The sequence below is a fragment of the Microtus oregoni genome, unplaced genomic scaffold (assembly GCF_018167655.1).
Source record: "Microtus oregoni isolate MIOR12 unplaced genomic scaffold, Mior012 000001F_ref0000356, whole genome shotgun sequence".
Taxonomy (NCBI): domain Eukaryota; kingdom Metazoa; phylum Chordata; class Mammalia; order Rodentia; family Cricetidae; genus Microtus; species Microtus oregoni.
The window spans coordinates 89199359-89219402 of NW_024543060.1; the positions used below are offsets into that span (position 1 = coordinate 89199359).

General features: G+C 42.0%; 1 protein-coding gene across 3 annotated transcripts in view; it reads left to right on the forward strand.

The window, feature by feature from the left end:
- The window catches only part of Ano4 (anoctamin 4), a 320973-nt gene that overhangs the window by 146045 nt on the left and 154884 nt on the right, over positions 1–20044 (forward strand). For all 3 annotated transcript variants that reach the window (XM_041677181.1, XM_041677189.1, XM_041677199.1), the window contains one exon: positions 14997–15191. In XM_041677181.1, coding sequence (XP_041533115.1) covers positions 14997–15191 — 195 coding nt within the window. The remainder of the gene's footprint in view (positions 1–14996; positions 15192–20044) is intronic.

Genomic DNA, 20044 nt, shown 5'->3' on the forward strand with positions numbered 1-20044 from the left:
TCTAAAGAGGCCTGTGTGTGATTATTTGGTGGTAATACCAGAAAGTTTGTCGTTCCCTTCCCCCACCGTCAGCTGAATCCCACTCTCAGGAACCTAGAGCCAACATAGGGCTCTTGCTGAGCTGATTCTGTCTCACTTTTCCCGAAAGCAATAGGCTTGAAAGTAAGTTAGTGCAATTGTCTTTTTGCAATGCTAGCCGAGTCTCCCGAGAGAGCACTGTTCTTTCGCTGCTGGTTGCTTTGTTTTATTATATTTTATTTTTTAATGAGGGGAGCATCTGATTTTCCTGGTTTATTTGCTTTCATTAGGGAATGAAAATTCTTTAAATGAAGTGAATCAACAATTGATAAATCTTTGATTTTACAGTCTCGGTAACACAGACTTCAATTTGCCAGTCAGTATTTCTCAGTCTCCAGACCTTGGCAAGGTCTTTATAATATTTTGAGTTAGTGAGGTTTAAGTAACCTAGCCCTGGGAGGGGGTAATCTTGTGGTACAAAGAAGACAGTATGTTATACTTCCAAAGGAGATTGGTCTGTCTTTACACTCTGTCAGGGTGTCAATCTGGGCAAGTTTGTTAAACAGACAAATGGACTCACAGGGTGGGAAGGTGGGGTAAGGCTCACGTTGGATTAGTAAATTCAGTTAAACACCATAAATCTCACTTTGTAAAATTTCTCGTGCAGCTGGCATTTCTGTCCCTGAAGCAGACCACTGGAACAGATCCGCATAAATACCGGACACATTGTTACACAATCAGTTTAGCCTTTTACTCCCCACGCTTCTCCTTTCCACAGAAATGGTGGTACAGGGATAGGAGTGAGAGATGAAACTTAGAGGCCCTGGGATTATCCAGTCTGCAAGGGAGGATGACTCTCACAGCTGTGTCTTTAACATAAAATTGTAAACCAACTTTGTTAGGAGATTATTTTTGGTTTATTCTTGTAACTCGATGGTGCAACTTTTGAGTGTGAATTTTGTAGACGCATTCTATCACAGTGTCAAAAGGTTGGACATCTCTCTTGGAGTGTGAGTCTAATTGTGTCTCTCTGTGAGAGAGGAATCCCTGTGGCTGACATGTTTGCTTGTGTTGGTCTTTAGCCTTCACATCAGTGCTGGTCACATCACAAATGGTTAACGGATTACTAGTTAAATGCCGGCTTATTCTCTGAAGGAATGTCTAGAGACATTTGCCATCCAGCCAAAATGCAAGCAGAGATCTTCTTCTGTCTATCTCATGATCCTATGCCAAGCAAGGGGTTGGCCTGACTCAGCAGTTGTCCATCACTCTTTTCCCTCATCCTGCAGAAATTCTCTGAATGTCCTCTAAGGTCCGGCACTTGGGATGCATGGATGAAAGGAAGGGAATGCTTCCATCTGTTTAAAATAGAACTCTGTGGGACTTCAGTGAAACAGGGAGGGGGTTGGGAGACCCTGCAGGAGTCTCAGAAGGGTCTGTAAAATGGTTGATGGTCCTAAAAGGATGGAGTTCCAAAATGACAATGGTTGGAGCATCCTTTTGTGGGGGTGGAGCATGTCAGCGTGAACCACAATCAGCACCAGGGAACAGAATGCGGATAGGAAGGATGGCACTCGTTGTGTTTCCAGAACTGTGAAATAACCAGCACATGCTGACTTGAGGAAGGAGGGGGTAACTTGGGAGCATGATAAACAAACTGAGAAACCGGAGATACCACTAGATGTCATGACCTCACAGAAAGCACAAGACAGCAATAACAACCAGACATTGGGGTGAGTGCTTTCGGGAGATGAAAATTAAGTTCGTTAAGTCCTATCTCAGGTGTGGAAGTAGCAGGAGTTAATGTTCAGTGTGTACTATTTAAAATGTGCGAATCCTCCATCTTCACGATAATTATATCAGGATACAGACCCTGTCTTTATGCTTATTTGGTGGATAAAGGAACTGAAGCTTTAGAGGTGCTCTCTGTAGGGTCCCAGAGCTAGCTAACCAGAGCCTCCTCCTAATCACTGGGATTTATTGTAGGGCCCCAAATCTATTACAGTGTTAATTGTAAAACAATGAAGTTCCATAGTTTGGAATTTGATTCTTGTTGCCAGTGAATTGAGAGCATCCTGGACCACTGACTCTGCCCTTCTGGTGGTTTTAAAGGCTTGTCTCTGCGGTCTCAGGCTTTGCTCTGTGAGGTGAGTTTAAAGTCGCTGTCCCTGCTGTCACCCGTATGCAAACCCTCGGTGAAAGCTGTCCCTGGGTTGAATACAGCTTCCAGCTGGTCTGGAGGCTGTGAGGGTGTTTAGCCTGTCTCATCCACAGAGACATTCTCTGGGGCCGTATGCTCTGAGATCCCCTTCTTCACATCCACACCCCTGTGGTCACATCAGTCCAGTGCGCTCATAGACAGCAGTTCTTCATGAGAGCTCACTTCAGAGAATGTGCCAAGCGCTGGTGGGACTGGGTTTCTCAAATTCTCTACTCTCTGACAGCGAATGCTCTATGATGCCAAAGGGTTTTTAAATTAGTTTTCTGCTGTTTTTGCTACAGCAGTTTGTTGTGACAGAAAAGACCGAGACTGGATCTGATTTTAGGTGATTATTCATCCGACCCCTGAAATCATGCGGTCTTCGGAGCACTGCTGAGCTGTTTTATGTCTCGGTGTCCTTATCGTGGAAAATGGGAGTGTTATATAGTGAGCTGTATGGTTTCTTGTAGCCCCGACCATTCATAGTTATAAAATGAACACACTTCTTACCAAGGAGGAGGCAGTTGTGGCCACTGATATTTAATATACACTCCTACCCTTCTTGGTCTGACTGTTTCCCTTGAAGACTTTTGCTTCCAGTATGATAGAAGACTCCAAGGTCTTCTCTTCCCTTTACAAAGACTCCAATTCCAGCTCCATCAGTCAAGAACAAAGTAAATAAAACCCATTTTTTAACCTCCCTTCTGCTTGTTGGTTTATTCTGAAGGTGGCTCTGGTAATAATGACCTTCTAGTATGGAACTTTTGGCATCAGGACTTGTGCACAGTGAAGAAGACATTAATATGATAATATCCAAAGGGGTGATAAGAAAACAGCTAACGTACATTGTATACATTCTCTGATCCAGGTATTATGGAAGTGTGAACAGCCCTATGGGTTCTCATATGCCTTCCATTGCTGTGACAAGGAGCAGAGAAACTGCTTAAAGTAGAAAACATTTACTTTGACTCATGATTTCAGAGGCTTTAATTCATGGTCAGCTGGCTTCTTCCCTTGGACCTGAGGTCTGGCAGAACTTCATACTGGATTATGTCATCCTGGGCAGAGTAAAACTATGTATCCAAAGAAAAATCCATAGTAGAGAGGACATGATGAACCAGGGCTGTTCCTGCCGTGGCAGAGAGAAAATGCCTGCATCCCTGGACTCCCTATGTCTAGTGTTTCTCTGTCCAGGCCTCCAGCAGATAGAACAAAGCCAGCTGCATCCAGGAAGGGTCTTCCCTTTTTCCTCATTCATCTCTAGAATGGCCCCCATGGACGTGCCCAGAGGCACACCTTACTAATACATTATCTATCAAGCCCATCATATTGACAGTCAATATAAATGTTATTGTTATTCCCATGGTTAGGTCAAGTTAACTGTCCAAAGTCACACAACTGGAAAAAGATAGAAACAGTACGCTTGGCTCCCAGGTAGGCTAGGGCCGGAGTCGACAGTTTTAAACTTTTCATCACGAACCCGTTTTTCTCCCGTGACATTGCCGCTGTATAATTGTGAGTACTCCCTGTTTTCATGCCTCCTGTTATGTAAATGGAACCTACTCTAGCTTGAAGGCAGGTGCTAGCAATATCTCCACTTTTATAGATAAGGACCTTGAATCCCCCCTGGACACAGCAGGTAGCAGAAGAGGAGGACGCGAACTCAGGCAGTCTGACCCTGAGTCACGTACGTCCTCAGCCACGATGCCTCCTTGTGTACTGCTCAGTTCTGTTCACGGTCAGAAAGCCATTGCTGTGCCGTGTACCAGCCCACTAGTGAGCCTGCCGTGGTGTGCTGCGACTCTGCTTGTATTCTTCCTCGCTGATACCTGTAGTAAGAAGAAAAACAAAACAAAACAAACAGAAACATTGCTCTACTAAAGTTCTACGTTGTGCCCCCCTAGCCTAGGGGAAGGCCGCCTGTGGCAGGTGATTAACGCCATTGGATTTGGGGTGAGATGCTGCTTGGAGGATGTGTTTAAGTAAATACAATAGGACCACGCTTGTTTTCTCTTCTCCTCCCATTTCCTGCAAGGCTTGATAGTCCCATCCCACATTTGCTGGGGAAGGACTTACGGGTGACTCGGCTGAGCTTCCAGTGTTCACCTTACTATGAAAGGGGCATCCAGAGAGATTCATTGATACATCATAATTTGAGTTTAGGACGCGTTTTGTACCCTGTTGACACGGTGACAGAACCAGGTTTTAAAAACCGGATGTGGCATGAAAATACACAAAGCGGTTCTTTGCTTTGGGCTGACTCAAACTCCTTGCTAAATAAAGAGAGGGTCGATTATAAATTATTTTAGATAAATGTTTAAGGGAAATGAAATGGGATTTTTAAAGACTAAGGCATTTCAAAGGGGCTTTAAAGCACAATCTTTGTGTGCCGGAAGTAGTTCATTTATTATTAATTTTATCAGAGATGTAATTATGGGAGTATTGAGGTTAGTCAGGATCAATTTTATAACTTGAATCACATAAATCCTCAACATTATTAATTAAAAAGATGATTTAAATGCTACGTTTCAAACTTAAATGTAATTTAATGTCCCTTTGTCCCTGTTTTTCAAACATATGTCAAACCAAGTGTCCACAGAGATACATTATATGGCTGAGAATTGAATCGCAGGGTTATGGATGAATGTAGAGCTGTAATCAGTAAATAATTACTGGCTATACACTAGAGTTAGTTTTGATAAATTTCTAGATGCCTGAGAACTAACATTTGTAATTTTGGTTAGATAAGTAAATTAAAAATTGACTAAGGAAGTTCAGATGGAGCCGACTTCATCATCTTACTCCTTCGAGAAACCTTTACGGGGCTGACCACCTCAATCTGGGGTGGACAGGTGGTCACGATGTCTAGGGAAGCCATCAAGGAAAATGCAGACTTGAATTCATTTTCCATTGCTGCAGAAAGAATGGTCACACACCGAGTTGCTTCCAGAGTAGGACTGTAGTGTCTTACTTTTCTGTAGATGGAAGTGAGGCATGGGTTTTACTGAACTATAGAGACCTAACAAAGCTCTGTTCCTTCTAGAGAGAAGAGTCTGTTGTCGCCTTTGACCGTTCCTCAGGTTGTTCTGTTCTTCTCTTCATGACCCATTTTCCCCTTTAGGAAGCATCTCTGAGCCCAGCCATAAGGTCCTTTACCGTTAAGGTTGTGAGCCATTACATTGCTCTCTGTTCTATACCGCAGGATAATCGTCTCATCTCAAAGACTTTAATCACACAGGGAAAGCTTCTCTCACCATGCAGGGTGACATTCACGTAGCCTCAGAGATTAGGACTTCAGCATTCTACAAGAGGAATCGTTCTGTTAATGATCTGAGGTAACCGTGGCGTGTTGACCTGGCCGCACTTCTGCCATGACTGCCCCCCTGCCGTCTTAAGCCTCTTGTGTTCTGATGCACATCTCTGGCATGGTCTACTTCAAACCTTTCTTTTCTCGGTGTTCAGTGTTTCATCAGCCCCTGTCTTCTGCCAAGAGCGGTGTTGCAGACCAAACTACTTGAGGTCAAACTAGACTGTACAATGTTGTTGAGAAGAAGACAGTCCTTGAACCTCAGTTTTCTCCTCTGCAAATGAGGATAAAGGATGTACACACAGGGTTAACGTGATGGTTAAATGAGCAGGCATATTTATTGCTCTGCCTGGCCCATCCCCCAACACACTGTTGTTGCTTTTTGGGGGGCGCAGGGCTTGGTTGTTCTTCTACTTACTGGCCTCTAGATGTTATCTGTGATCTTGTTTCTCTTCTGAAGAAATTCTGGCTTCTCTCAAAGCTTCAGCATTAATCTTTAGGCAGTGAAGTCTAGCCAGACACGTTTCTAATTAAGATAAGAGATGGAGCCTACAGGGAAGTCTCAAGGTATCTTTGGGTTTGATGAGGCAACACCCCCTTTGCTCCTTGCTTGTACAACTCTAGCTATCCCAGTTCCAATTCAGGTCTCTTTATGAACCTGTTAAAAATGTAAAAATTCAAAGCCGAAGACCATCCGTTTAGGTCTAAACAGCTAATGTTCCTGATAACACATCTCCAATGTGTGTGAAACTGGACACTCCTTCCTTTCCTGAGTGAGGAGTGCTCCTTCAGAACAGCACACCTTCATCCTGGTAGACACGCGTTCCCACTTTCTGTATCCATGACAACTTATCCAGCAGCAAATTCTCCACAGCACACTGCTGGAAGTCTTCCCTTACGGTTTTCCTTCCAACCTTCTGAGTCAGGGGTCAGCAAACCATAGTCCTGAGACCAAATCCAGGCTACTCTTTGGTTTTACAAGTAAAGCACATATTAGACCAGAATACACACATTCATTTATGTATTGTCCTTGGCTGCTTGAGGGCAACAGCAGGAAGATGAAGAAGTAGAGGCAACAGAGACATGTGAACCCCCAAATCCAAAATATTTATTATTTTCCATAAAAAGCATTTAAACACTTCTCTCCACTGGAGATTATGCAGTCTTCCAGATTATGCAGTTACACACAGGACATCTTCCTTTTGTTGGAGTTACTTCTGACAGTTTTCTTCCTTGAAAAACATTCTCTTCTTTTAGACATAAATTCTGCCTGTGCCGTTCTTGTTTTGGGGACCTGACAGGTTGTAGACTCAGCAGTTATTGGTGGGAATAGATGACTCTATACAATAAAGTTCCTTTTTACTAAAAGTTATGCATTTGCTTCAATGACCCACATTTTCTAAAGCACTGATCCTTTTAGGGGGTTAATACTCTTCATTTGATGTTTCTGGGAGGAAACTGTTTGGTGTTTCATTTCCGAAAAGCTTTTATTGACCACCACGACGAGCCAAAAAGTTGAGTTGGAGGATCTCAAGAAGTAATGCTCCTGTGCTCACTGGGTGGTGTCCTTTAGTAAGTAGCTGTGCCGGAATTTAGGATCGCAGTCCACACCTCGCCAAGCATGGTTTTCGCCACGTGAAGCAGCCGCCTCGCTCCTACTTAGCTATTTTCGCTGACTACCTGAGGTTTGATAATATTTTGTTATGCTCCTCTCCTGTGAAACATGCTCAATAATTACATTTATTTTAGGAAGCCAGACGCTTCATTGGCCTCTCAAGGAGAAACCGAGTTTCTCTGTAAACCCGGGAAGTATCCATGTCCCCCTTCACGTCACATCCAATGCCTTTGCTCTTTGTCATGTCAGTGTTTGGGCTCCGTGTCCTCTGTCAGACAGTGAAGCTGCTTGGGCACACAGGCTGTTTCTTAAAGCTCAGTGCTTGGCAGAAAGAAAACTCTTGTCAGGTGTTTAATGAATTAGTAAATAAACAATTGAAGAGCTCATGAACAGCCATGCCCCAAGTATCGCATGGATAAAATTGTCTGTGTAGTCAATATTCTTAAGTATCATCTATGCCAATTTTCTGTTTGAACTTTGGGCCTCTTCAGCACTGAGAAATCAATGTTCATATGAGAAAGGCAGCCAGCTAGGATGAACCAAATGAACGACTAGAAGTGTGAAAGACTTGGTCCATTTTCCTACCTTAAGTGTTCATTGTACCAGTGTGTTTGCTCTATAGTGCACAACATCTAAGTGTTGGATTTAACATATTTGACTATTCCCCTACTAAGTGGACTAATCGCAGATAAAGCAGCATGAGTAGAGTGGTTATTACAGTTATAGTATATATATATAGTTTCTAGCTATCAACAGTGCTTCGGAGAGAGAGGTGTGTTGTCCTCAGTTCACAGAACACAGAAAAATCTCCCTAAATTCCCCGAGGTGACAAGAAGCCTCTCTCTCCTCTTTATGTGGCCCTGAGTGAGAATACAGAGATGGGATGAATTGACTCCTATAGAGCAAGGAGAAAAGAAAGATCCAGCATCTAGACTAGCATTTGGAGCAGTGAACAAAAAGAATAAAAATAAGCAAGACAAAGATACAGATCCCAAGGGTTTGAGAACTTCCTAAGGGAGTTTTGGGTGACCGCTTTGGTTTTGTAAGATATTGAAACCATTAGGGAATTGAAAGGCATGGACTTTTAACATTCTCGAAGTCAAGGTTCAACCAGGAAACAAAATCCCAACAGACAGATATATTTTAATTAAAGAGATTTCTTCGTGTTGCAAAGGGGTTGCTGAGTGAAGGGATGTTGGAAGCCATCAAACAGGCAAGGGCCTAGAAGCATTGGGGAGACTTTACAAATTATCAGCAACACCCTCAGAGCCATAGGTTCTACGTCTACAGTTCCAGCCAGCACAGGCCAAAATATTTCTTAAGAAAATGACATTTTTTACTGAGCACATTCTTTTGTCATTATTGCCCAACATTTAATAACTATACTGTGTGAGGTACTATAAATAACCTAAAGATGATTTAAGGTACATAGAAAGATTGCGTAGGTTAGCACGCCGTTTTATATCAAGGCCTTTGGTGTCAGCATATTTTGGTATCCTGGAGGTGGCGGAGTGGGAAGGAGTTGTGGAACCACTCTCCTGTGGATAATGAAAGATATGCCTATGCCTACAGAGGTGCAGCAAATGATAGGGAAAGCAGGGGTAATGGACAAGGAGCCACGGTCAGGAGTGAACTTCGAAGAGGGCTCATAGAAGCACAAAAGATCTAAGAAGTGCTGGGACAGGTGGAACTGAGGGGGGCTGGCAACCAAGGGATCAGGATCAGGCCCAGGAACCCTCACTAAGCCATCACTTTACAGATGAGGACAACGGGACCTGACGTGGGGGAATAAACACCGTGAGGATGCTCTGTTATTAACCATCGCACTTTATAGATATGTGTCCTTATCAGTCAGTGTCCAAAACACAAAGGCAGTCAATGACCCATGAGCAAATGATGGAGAGAACAATGAAAGAATTGGCCTCTTTTCCTTTCTTATGTATTTGTTTTGTTTGTTTTTTTTTATCTTGTTTGCTCTACAGCATTCCAATGTATGGGCATACCATAATGCATTCAATTATTTATTTATGAACAGATCTGTGTCTAGTTTCCAGTATCACTATGATTAGAATAATCATTATAGATTTACTCTCCCAATGCTACAAGTACTTCTTATTGAAACATCTTTAAATATAAATCTTAAATATACCTGACAATTTTCTTGAGATAAGATAATAGATAAATCTTAGAAGGGACAGGATTCTGTTTTCAAGTGACAAGAAATAATGTTTAGTGTTAATTTGAGAGTAATTAGAATTAATACTTGCAGATGGAAATATTCTTAATTGGCAATTCTTGCACTTTTATTGAATTGTCTAATTGTCAGTCATGAAGTAACAGTATCTGGGAGGACCTTTGTCATCTCCTCAATAACAACATTTTAAAAATTAACTGATTTTTAGGGCTGTTTCAAGTGCTCAGCAAGACTGAGTGAATGTTGGCAGGTTTCTAACCTTTTGAAGCTACATGGGAACTTCATCAATTCTAGGCCATATTTTATATAAGGCTCCCTCAGGGTTGTGCCTTCCTTGTCCAGCACAGTGCTATTTCACAGAAGAGCTTCAGAGCCCTCCTAGGTTCCTGTCCTCTGCTCATTTGTCTCTCTTTCCCCCCTTGGCAGACACTCATCTGCTTGCTGTCTTCATCATTTTCACTTGCCAGGAGATCATTTTGTGCTAAAACCATATAACATTTGGACTTTTCTGATTAGTTCCTTTCATGTAGCTGTGCGTCTAAGGCACATGCATCTCTTTTCATGGATTGATAGTTGATTTTAAAAAAAAAGAAAAGCATTGAATAATATTGCATTGTCTAGAGGTACTATAGGTTTTTTTTTTTCTTTCTTTTATTTTTTCCATTTTCCAACACCAAAGGACAGACATCCTGGTTCCTTCCAGGGCTTAGCAATTGGGAGCCACGTTGCTGTAATTTATTTCTGAGTTTTTGTGTGTGTATATATATATATATATATATCTTTTCAACTAATTTGAGTAAATACAAGGGCATGGTTGTTAGACCATGTGATATGATTATGTTTCATTTTGTGAGAACTGCCAAAATGTCTTCCAAAGTCACTTTAACACATTGTGTTCCCACCAGTGATAAATGACAATTTATGTTGCTTCATGTCTTGCCAGCAATAATTTTCTTCTTTTTTTCGTTTTTCTTTTCTTTTGGTTTTTTTTTTTTTTTTTGAGGCAGAATTTCTCCATAGCTTTGGAGTCTGTCCTGGAACTAGCTCTTATAGACCAGGCTGCCCTTGAATTCACAGAGATCCACCTGCCTCTGCCTCCTGAGGGCTGAAATTAAAGGTGTGCACTGCCACCACCTGGCTCCTTCTTTTTAATGGCCAAATAATATTAATAGACATATGTGTGTGTGTACATATATACTTGAGTATATATAATTAAATTTATTGAAATACATTTACCCACATTTTTAACACTTTATTGATTCTTTGATTTTTTTTAGCTTTTCATTGATTTATTGAATCTTAAGTCTTTATTGATACGTTCATGGATTTCACGTCATGCATCCCAATCCACTCATCTCCCAGTCCCCTCTCTTCAGTCCTCTGCCTTTGTCCCCCAAAACAAAATTTAAAAGTAAAATTAAAAAAATCAAAAACCATAACAACAACAACTGCATCTCGGCAAGAAAGTTCTTCCTGATTTTTATATGTTGATACTGCTGGGTCTGTGTGCTATTGCTGATGCCATCACAAAACGCCCAGTTTCCAGGTCCCTAGAGAAACCTAGATGCTTTAGGCCTCAGAACCTCCGTAGAAGGCATCCATTCTAGATAACACACAATTTGAATGGAGATCCAAGCTCTGTGGAACACGTTTGCCCTAGGTCCACCTGAGTTCACCTCATGGAGGGACACTAATTTGTCCCCTCTATGGGAACATGCCTAACGAAGTTAAGGTCACACGAGCTGTTCTCTTCTCTAAGTACACGCCTCTGTATTTGACCTTTTTCCTCCCCAACATCACAGGGGGTCCCAGCGTGTTTTATAAACCTCACGTAAAGTATTCCTGGAGCCAAAGGAGAGAAGTTTTTAGAAAAGTCCAGGATGTTGGGAAAAAGTCAACCCAGACCTAAGAGGAAACAAAACATTTTCACCTCAATGTTGATCCGTGTTTGGGAGAAGCGACGTGCTGGACTTAATACTCTTCACTTGCTAGTTAGGGAGAAAACTAAAAATAAACAGCCCTACTCTGCAGATTGTTATCTTTTAAAATTAGGAATAAATCAATCCTGTGTTTTGCTCATGGGTGGTGACGCTCCAAACAGAGAGTTTAGAACAGTAATTTACCCAGGAAAGGACAAGGAGGGTGACGTCACACGTAGCTGCTACCTGGACAGAGCTACAGCTCATCTGAATCACAGGAGTGACATTTAGATGAAAGCAAATCACTGCCTCAGACAACCCTCCCACCCGAGCTCAGCCCGGAATAATGGCCCTTGGAGATGGGCCAGAAGGAGGGATCGCCTAAGAATTTGATTTTATTAATGGAAAAAAACCCTCACAGTTTAGTGTATTTTTAAGTAATGAAAAAGATATGGGGAACTCAAAGGAAATCTGAGCGCCCCCCCCCCCCACTTTTAAACCAATATATAAAGCACTTACTGTGTTCCTGTAGATGCTCTGGGGTTCTCAATGATTTGATGATAACACTTATCAAAGTTAAATCAAAATCACACAAACACTTAAATAGACAAATAACCCCTGATGAAATAGAAGCAGTCATTAAAAGTCTCCCAACCAAAAAAAGTTCAGGGCCAGATGGTTTGTAACATAGAATTCTTCCAGACTTTCAGAGAAGAGCTAATACCAATACTCTTCAAATTATTCCATAAAATAGACACAGAAGAAACATTCATCTTATGAGGCTATGGTCACACTGATACCCAAACCACACTAAGACTCAACAAAGAAAGGGAATTGCAGACCAGTTTCTCTTATGAACATAGATTCAAAACTGCTCAATAAAATACCGGAAAACTGAATCCAAGAATACACCAAAAAGATCATCCACCATGACCAAGTAGGCTTCATCCCAAAGATCCACCATATAAACAAACTGAAAGAAAAAGCACACAGGATCATCTCATTAGATGCTAAAAAGGACATTAACAATATCCAACATCTCTTCAGGTCTTAGAGAGATCAGGGTTATGAGGGACATGCCTAAACATAATAAAGGCAGTTTACAGCAAGCCAACAGCCAACATCAAATGGAGATAAATTCAAAGCAATTCTACTAAAGTCAGGAAAAAGAGAATACTGTCCATTCTCTCTGTATGTATTCAATTAGAATTCTAGCTAGAGCAATTAAGAAAAGGAGATTAAGTGAAAAGGAAGAAGTCAAAGTACCTTTATTTGTAGATGATAGGATAGTATACGTAAGTGTCCCTAAAAATTCCACCAGGGAACTCCTACACCTGATAAACACCTTCAGCCATGCATCTGGATATGAGATTAATACAACAACAACAACAACAAAATCAGTAGTCCTCCTCTCTATATATAGATCGCGGAGGAGAAGGAAGCTTGAGGTTTGGAAGCTAGAGCAAAGCAGGACTGTGGGAGCTGGACACAGAGAGGTGCGGAGATACGGAGTGCATCCGATGAGCTGGGCATCTCACACGTTTCTAAGGATGCTCAGAGATGAGAACCCCAAATCTCTCTCTCTCTCTCTCTCTCTCTCTCTCTCTCTCTCTCTCTCTCTCTTTCTGTGTGTGTGTGTGTGTGTGTGCTACATTTGTGGTGAAGATTAATGGGATAAAAATCAATGTCTAGAGCAGGGATTCTCAACCTTCTAATGCCATGACCCTTTAATACAGTTGTGCTGATTACCAACCATAAAATGGTTTATTGCTACTTCACTACTGTAATTTTGCTACTCTTATGAATCATATAAATATCTGATCAACAGGCTATCTGATATGAGCCCTCTGTGAAAGGATCATTTAACCCAGAGGGGCTGATGTCCCTAGGTTGAGGACCACTGGTCTAGAAGAATGGCTGATATCTAATTGTTAGTCAGTCATTGTTTTTCTAAAATAACTAAGAGCGAATTAGATGATGTAGTTTATTGGACGGTGATTCATTTCCAAGATATGACCTTGCAGTCTTCTATACTTTTCAACATTTTCTAATGTTTGCGGCACATTTGTTCTTCTTGAATTAGATGTTTATTTACATCTCTCTCTTATGCCCATGAACTTGGCCCTTGTAGGAGGAGAGATTTAATGTCCCAAGCCCTTGTTTGGCACTCTGAAGACTCGTAATTTGTAGGAGGATTGGGGATGGGTTTGTTTCAGCATTGGAGATTCTTCCAAAGTTCCACTGTGGCATATTTCCCTTCCTCGTGGCTATGCTCTGTCGAAACTTCTCACAGAGCATCTATCTTTAACGTTCTCCCCATGAGCTACATTATTACATTTTTAAAGCCCAAGATTCAGCAGTTTCAAGTACCTATGCCATTATGTATCCACAGTGTAATTTTTATTTTTGTTTATGTCACTTTATACTTCTTCGAGGCGTATTACGTAACACCTAGGAGTGCCATGCTGGACCATAATCCTGTTTTCTCAGCCCCAGCAGTCACCCATAAAAATATAATAAGCAGAAAGTGGCTTATCTAGTATTTTCAGCCTGAACCCCCAGATGCTGTCTAATGTTGACTGAAAATCTCTCCCAGATCCCTGTTTTCTGCCCTCTCCCAGTTTGTCCGGATTCTTCTGGAGTCCTTTGGATCTGGAGTCATCCAGGCTGTGCTCTGAAAATGTGGAACTTAGAATGATATGGCAGGGAGCGTGAAGGGGAAGATTGGCAGATGGGTTGAAACCCGCGTGCCAGTTATGGCCAAGAAAGGGACACGTGGGAATAAAAGATTCCCATGTGTCCATGGACTTTGACAGCTGGGTAGAGTATTGACTGACAGGAAAAAAAACCTACCAGCCTGTCTCCCAAGGGGCCAGGGAGCTAGTCCCAACTTGGGCGAAACTTCAAAGACCAATACTCAGACTCATAGTATCATGGGTTTGGAAACTAAATCTTGGGGACAAACTCACCCTAAGCAATTCATAGGGAGGCAAATATATAGCACCCATTGACAGAAGTTGGTTAGCTCTCACTGAGATCCCTACTTTCCCTTGGATGGGAGGAAAAGGGGAGATTGTCCTCATTATAAAATAGAAGACAAGTTCTAACCCATAGACTGTCCAGCAAACACTGCCAGGAAGAGGAACTCAATGCCATAGGAACACAAAACTGTGCCGTGGGCACATCTGGCTGTTCTGTCAGGAAAAATTGCTCTTATTAACTATTTGGCTGCCTTGAAATATGGTTGGGACCGGAAGAACAGGATAAATGTTTGCTTCTTTCCCTTCGACAATATTCTGAATAATAACTTGCTATTTTACCCACCGACAAAGGTAAACAATGGGTGTTTTTAAAAACTAGTTTTGGATCTGGAATTCTTGATTTTTCAGGCTGTTCAATCACCAGTCCTGGCCTCTCTGTGAGTCCGTGAGGAATGTTTCTTGTCACCGACACTCCAGATATCCAGCAGCTCAACAAAATATGCAAATGTGCCCATATGTTCCTAAGATTAGAAGGAATTTTTTAAGTGTAATATATGACTATATAATAGCTGAGATGTCCCCATTTGAACTAAGCATGGTCCAGTAAATAATGTGAAAAAAAAAACCCCACAATTCTGATGTGACTCACAAACATTAGGAATAGTTGCTGTTTTTCTCTGGAGTTCACGCCAGGACATAAATCTGTGTTTTAGCCATTCCCAGACTGACCTCTTCAGCTAATGGTGCTATTTCTCATTGCAGGTTTAAGTTTATCTATTCATGGGGCTGAAAAGCGCTTGCAAATCCATCAACGGCGAAGTGTGGCAAGCCGCCCAGGGTCACGTCGTCGCCTGCCTGTGGTCAGGCATTCCTCACTCCCACCTGGCAGAAGGTCAATAAAAATGGAAGCCAGCTCTTCTGGAATCTCTAATGGAAAAAACAAAGTTTTCCATGCAGGTAATGAATGGACGAGTTCACCAGGGACACCCTCCATCAACAACATCCATGCATCTTCATTGTTCTTCATTGTCCTGTTAGTGTCCTGTGCTATGCCTCCCTCCGGCTGCTTTATGTTTTGAAAAGGAGTCTTATTTTTCTACTTCTCTTTACTCCAGTCAGTGGCAAATGTCACCAGAACTAAGAGAGAGAGAGGGAGAGAGAGAGAGAGAGAGAGAGAGAGAGAGACAGAGACAGAGAGAGACAGAGAGAAGGGGGGAGGTGACAGAGAATCTTAAGGATACATTCCACCTATTGCCATTCAAATCTAAGTTTATCATTCTGAAATCAGAATGATAAACTCTTACTCACATCAGAAAACCCTGGAGAACTGAACAGAGTTAGCCATTGTCCTAATCACCTGCTCTAAGAGAACCCGGGGAAGCCTTGTCTGAAAGTGTCCACTCTGAATATGAGTAAGTTATCTGGCTTGCTGGCATCTCCCTGAGTGAGACATTATATTCAATTTCAAGGTTCTACGAAACATTTCTGATTTCCTAAATTTGCTAAGCCAGCTGTGTTTTCCACTAAAAGGTTTCATGTGCTTGTTTGGAAGGAGGCTTGTTTAAGTATTCGTTCATGTTATCAATTCAACAGATACATGTTGAGTTCTTGCTCTTGTTAGACATTGTTCTGGAAATACCACTGAACAAGGCAATGTTGCAATCAGTTGAAAGATAATTAAGAAGTCATTTAGAATAGGTATTACCAATTTCTGTTTTTTCTCTGTACTGTCCTATTGATGGTAGCCAGCCACCATGGGAGCCAAGCCTCCAGCTGTTACCGAGTCACAAACTTCTCTTCCTCTAAACTGGTGGCTTTGTTTCCTCACCCCTCCAAGAAGCCCCCAGACTGCTGAGCTTGCGTAATTAGGATCCTCTTATTCCCTCTTCCTCTTTGGTTCTGTTTTCCAAGGACAAGCTCCTCCTGCTGTCTTTGACAAGCCTGTGCCTGTGTCTGTCAGCCTTGGCCACCTCCCCTCTCTGGAGCAGCAATTGGAAGAGTACTCTGCTCTTTTTCTTCTCGGTACCCCTTATATCCTGCTGGCTGTTCCCTCAGATGTATGTCAAGACTCCTGCTTTGCCAGTTCTAATCATCGCCATTTGACACTGTACCGTTGTGTCTTGTTTAGCACTTTTCCTCCTTCTAAGCTAAAGGTTGAAAAGAAACTGTGCCTTGGTTGCTCTGCTTTCACAATTCTCAGTCACTCTTGAGCTAATCTAATCCAGTTTCTAGCCCCTCCCTCCTCTGCAGTGGTTCTTTGTGATCAGCCTTTCTTGGCTATGGTGCGGTAGATGCCTGCTCCACTCTTCTGACTGCACTGGACCATACACATTCCCCAGACGCAAGTCCCTAGTCTTCCATGGCAACCTCAGTCCTCTTAGGTGTCTCGCTCATAGCTTTCCTGGCTTCTCCATCTTTAGTAGCTTTCCCTTCCTCTTGCCTACTGTTCTAACATGTCCGGTAAGACAAGAAAGAGTACCTCAGTTTCTGATCATGGGGTTTACCTTTCCTGACCATCTCAAGAGAAAGGTGATAGATGTGAGTTGTTGCTGTTTTCAAGTGTGTCCAAAGACTTTTTCCAGTGGATTGGATATATAATCAGAGAGAGCCTGGAACTAGAGAGGACCCCAAAGGTTTCAGCTTGAGAAAATAGGCATAGAGTCAACTGAAATGGGGAAGGCTTTGGACTTCCTCTGCTTGAGAAAAATGGAATGGTATTGGGGTTCTCATTGTGGATGAGACAACATTAGAACTACCAAGGTCTTTTGAATGGTAAGAGAAATATCCCTGGAGTTTAATCTGGGAATGAGATTTAAAACTGATAAGTCAGTTTTATAAATAGGGTAAATGTTGAATTTAAAGACAGGAGATAGAAAGAGATGACCATGAAAGAAATACAGTTTGGTCTTTTAAACCATCAAGCTCCACATTCTTATTTTTTGGTTTCTTTCTTTTTTCAATTTTTTATTATGTAAAACAATTTTAAATTGAAATATATTTTGATCATATTATTCCTCTCCTCCAAGTCCTTCCAGGTACTCTCGTCCTCCCTAGTCACTCAACTAAAAACAAACAAAATCCCAACACAACAACAAAATGTCCTCAAACCAAGAAATCAACAATAAAACCACACCCAAAAATAATAAAGGAGAATATCAAATTATAACCAAATAAAAGAACACACACACACACACATTTGTGGAATCCATTATATTTTGGTCAACTACTCCTAAACATGAGGCCGGCCCTGGAATAGCTGATATACCCATTGTCACTCCATTGGAGAAAACTGATTTTCCCTCTCCCAACAGCTATAAATGATAGTTCAGTTGATGGCCTTTATCACAGTGACTAGGTTTTCATCATTAATTCATTCATTTTTTTAAAAAAAATAACAAAATATAAGGTAAAATAAAAACTACCATGTCAAAGTTGAATCGGACAAACCAACAGAAAGAAAAGTGGCCAAGAAAAGGCACAAAAGCCACAGACCCATTCATTTGAACACTCGGGAATTCCATTAAAAACACTAAGGTGGAAGCCGTGAAGGAAATGCAGAGCCTGGTGCTGACCTGTGCAGGCCCTGTGCATGCTGCCTCCGTCTCTGTAAGGTCATAGGAGCTTTGCTCACATTGATTTACAGAACCTTGTTCTCTGGTGTCCTTCGTGCCCCTCTCCTGGCTCTTACGCTTTTTCTGCCTCTTTTTCCATGGGGCTCCCTGAACTCCGAGGGGAGGGATTTGATGGTAACATCCCGTTTAGGGCTGAGTGTTCCAAGATCTCTCACTCTGTGTAAGCCTAGCTGTGGGTCTCTGAATCTCTTTCCGTCCTGCTATGGGAAGAAGCATCTCTCTCTGTTGGTTCCTGAACACAGTCCTGTGTGCAGAGCAGAGTATCATTAGGGGCCATTATATCACTCTATTTTTCTTTCTTACTTTAGACCAGTATTATTGGGTTTTACCCTAAGTCCCTGAGCTAAGATATTGCTCTAGCATATCTTATCGGTGGTAGATCATTGTGGATAAAGGGTCTGTGGCTGGTCTGGTGTTTACATTTCTCTCTTGATGTCATACAGACTGTTTTCCTGTACCAAGGACATTGTAGGGGTGTCCTTGGTACAGGGTGAAGGCTCTGTGCAGCCACTAGTTTGATGTGTCCACGTTCAATGACTTGTGTAGGAGTTGGCCCTCAGAGATGTGGCCTTGCTGTCAGTTTTCAGAGAGCAAGCTGTAGTCTTGGCAGCAGCCTGGGTTGTTTGGGGGTTCTTGTGGGGCCCCTTTGGCCAACAACTCAAGTAGATGTAACCTAATTTTGGTACTGGAAGCTTCATTCAATGACAAGAGGTAGCCAGTCTGGGTTCTGTCTCTTCCCATAATTTGGTGATTCCATTTAGATAACCTTTATATTATGTATATATTTTAGGAAGCTCCTAAAGTATTAGGCTTCCATACTGCCCTCGAATGCCCCTTAATTTTAGCTTTCTCTCGCTGTATTCCTTCCCTTGCACCCTTTCTCCCCTGCCCCTCTACACTTGATCCTCCCATTCCACACTCTTGGTTTTAACAAAATATAGGTCAAAACTATTATATGAAGGTAAATCTTTCCTAAACATGCGTATTTTATTCTTGTCATCATTCTCTAAACAGTACACTGTAACAACTATCCACCTAGCATTCACATCACATTATGTATTAAAGTAATGTAAAAATGATTTAAAGCTTACAGGGCAGCGCATGAGTTATGTGTAAGACCTGCACTTTTTTATGTAACCGAATCGGGCATAGTTCTTGGAACCAGTCTGCTTTGGATACCGACAGATGATTGAAAAGGGGGAAAGGGGGATGGGTTCCGGGGCTGTGAACTGAGCACTGTTAATCAGCAGTTAGGGACATAAATCACTAATGAAGGCCAGGAAAGGATAGATGACAGCAATAGAGGAAACTAATTGGAAGTTAATTATCAAGAAGAAGGGAGTGATTATCTAGGTGAAATGCTCAAAGTCAAGCAACTCGAGCACTGAGAACTGGCCACTGATTTAGTAGACGTCTATGAGGAGCTGGATACGAGCAGTTGAGTGAAGCCGGTCATGAAGCCCTGTCTGAAGTGGGTTTAAAAGAAAGTGAGAGAATGCAAATTAAACGCTATGAAAACAGGTGACTTCTGGAATGAAAGAAACGAAAGAACCAGGGAAACAGTGGGAGAAATGAGGCAAGAGAGAGTTTCTTTCCAGAATCTCACATCTAGAGTGGATAATCATCAAAAGAAGGGAGAGGTTTCGTGTTAGAGGTGAGGGCTAACAGTGCAGTAGGGTCAAGGGTGGTATCCATGCTGACATACAAGTGGAAATGGAAATTCGGATTGTAGCTGGAGTTCTGGTGTGATGAAGCTCTTTTCCCATGGTGTCAGTTTTATCTGATTGTAAAGAAGCAGGCTCATAATCGAGAAGACAGTGGAGCTGAGGAATAAGGAAGGCAACGGTCCAAACAAGGGGAGAAGACAGTGGAGCTGAGGAATAAGGAAGGTAACATTCCAAACAAAGGGAGTTTGCTTGCCACCCTACAGTACCGGGCAGTGAGATTCACAGTCATGAAATGAAGGACTAACTATGATGACTGTATTTCTCTTTAACCTTATTTAATTGTGTGAGTATATAGATAGAATCAGATGAGACAGTCCTTAGACAAGGACCACAATGTTGCTAAGGCAAGAGGAGAAGAGACTGAAGACACGGAGGACATGGAAGGAAGATGGTGCGTGCAGTGATTTAGACTTGATAAAAAGGAAGTGAAGATATCCAGAGAGTAACAGTG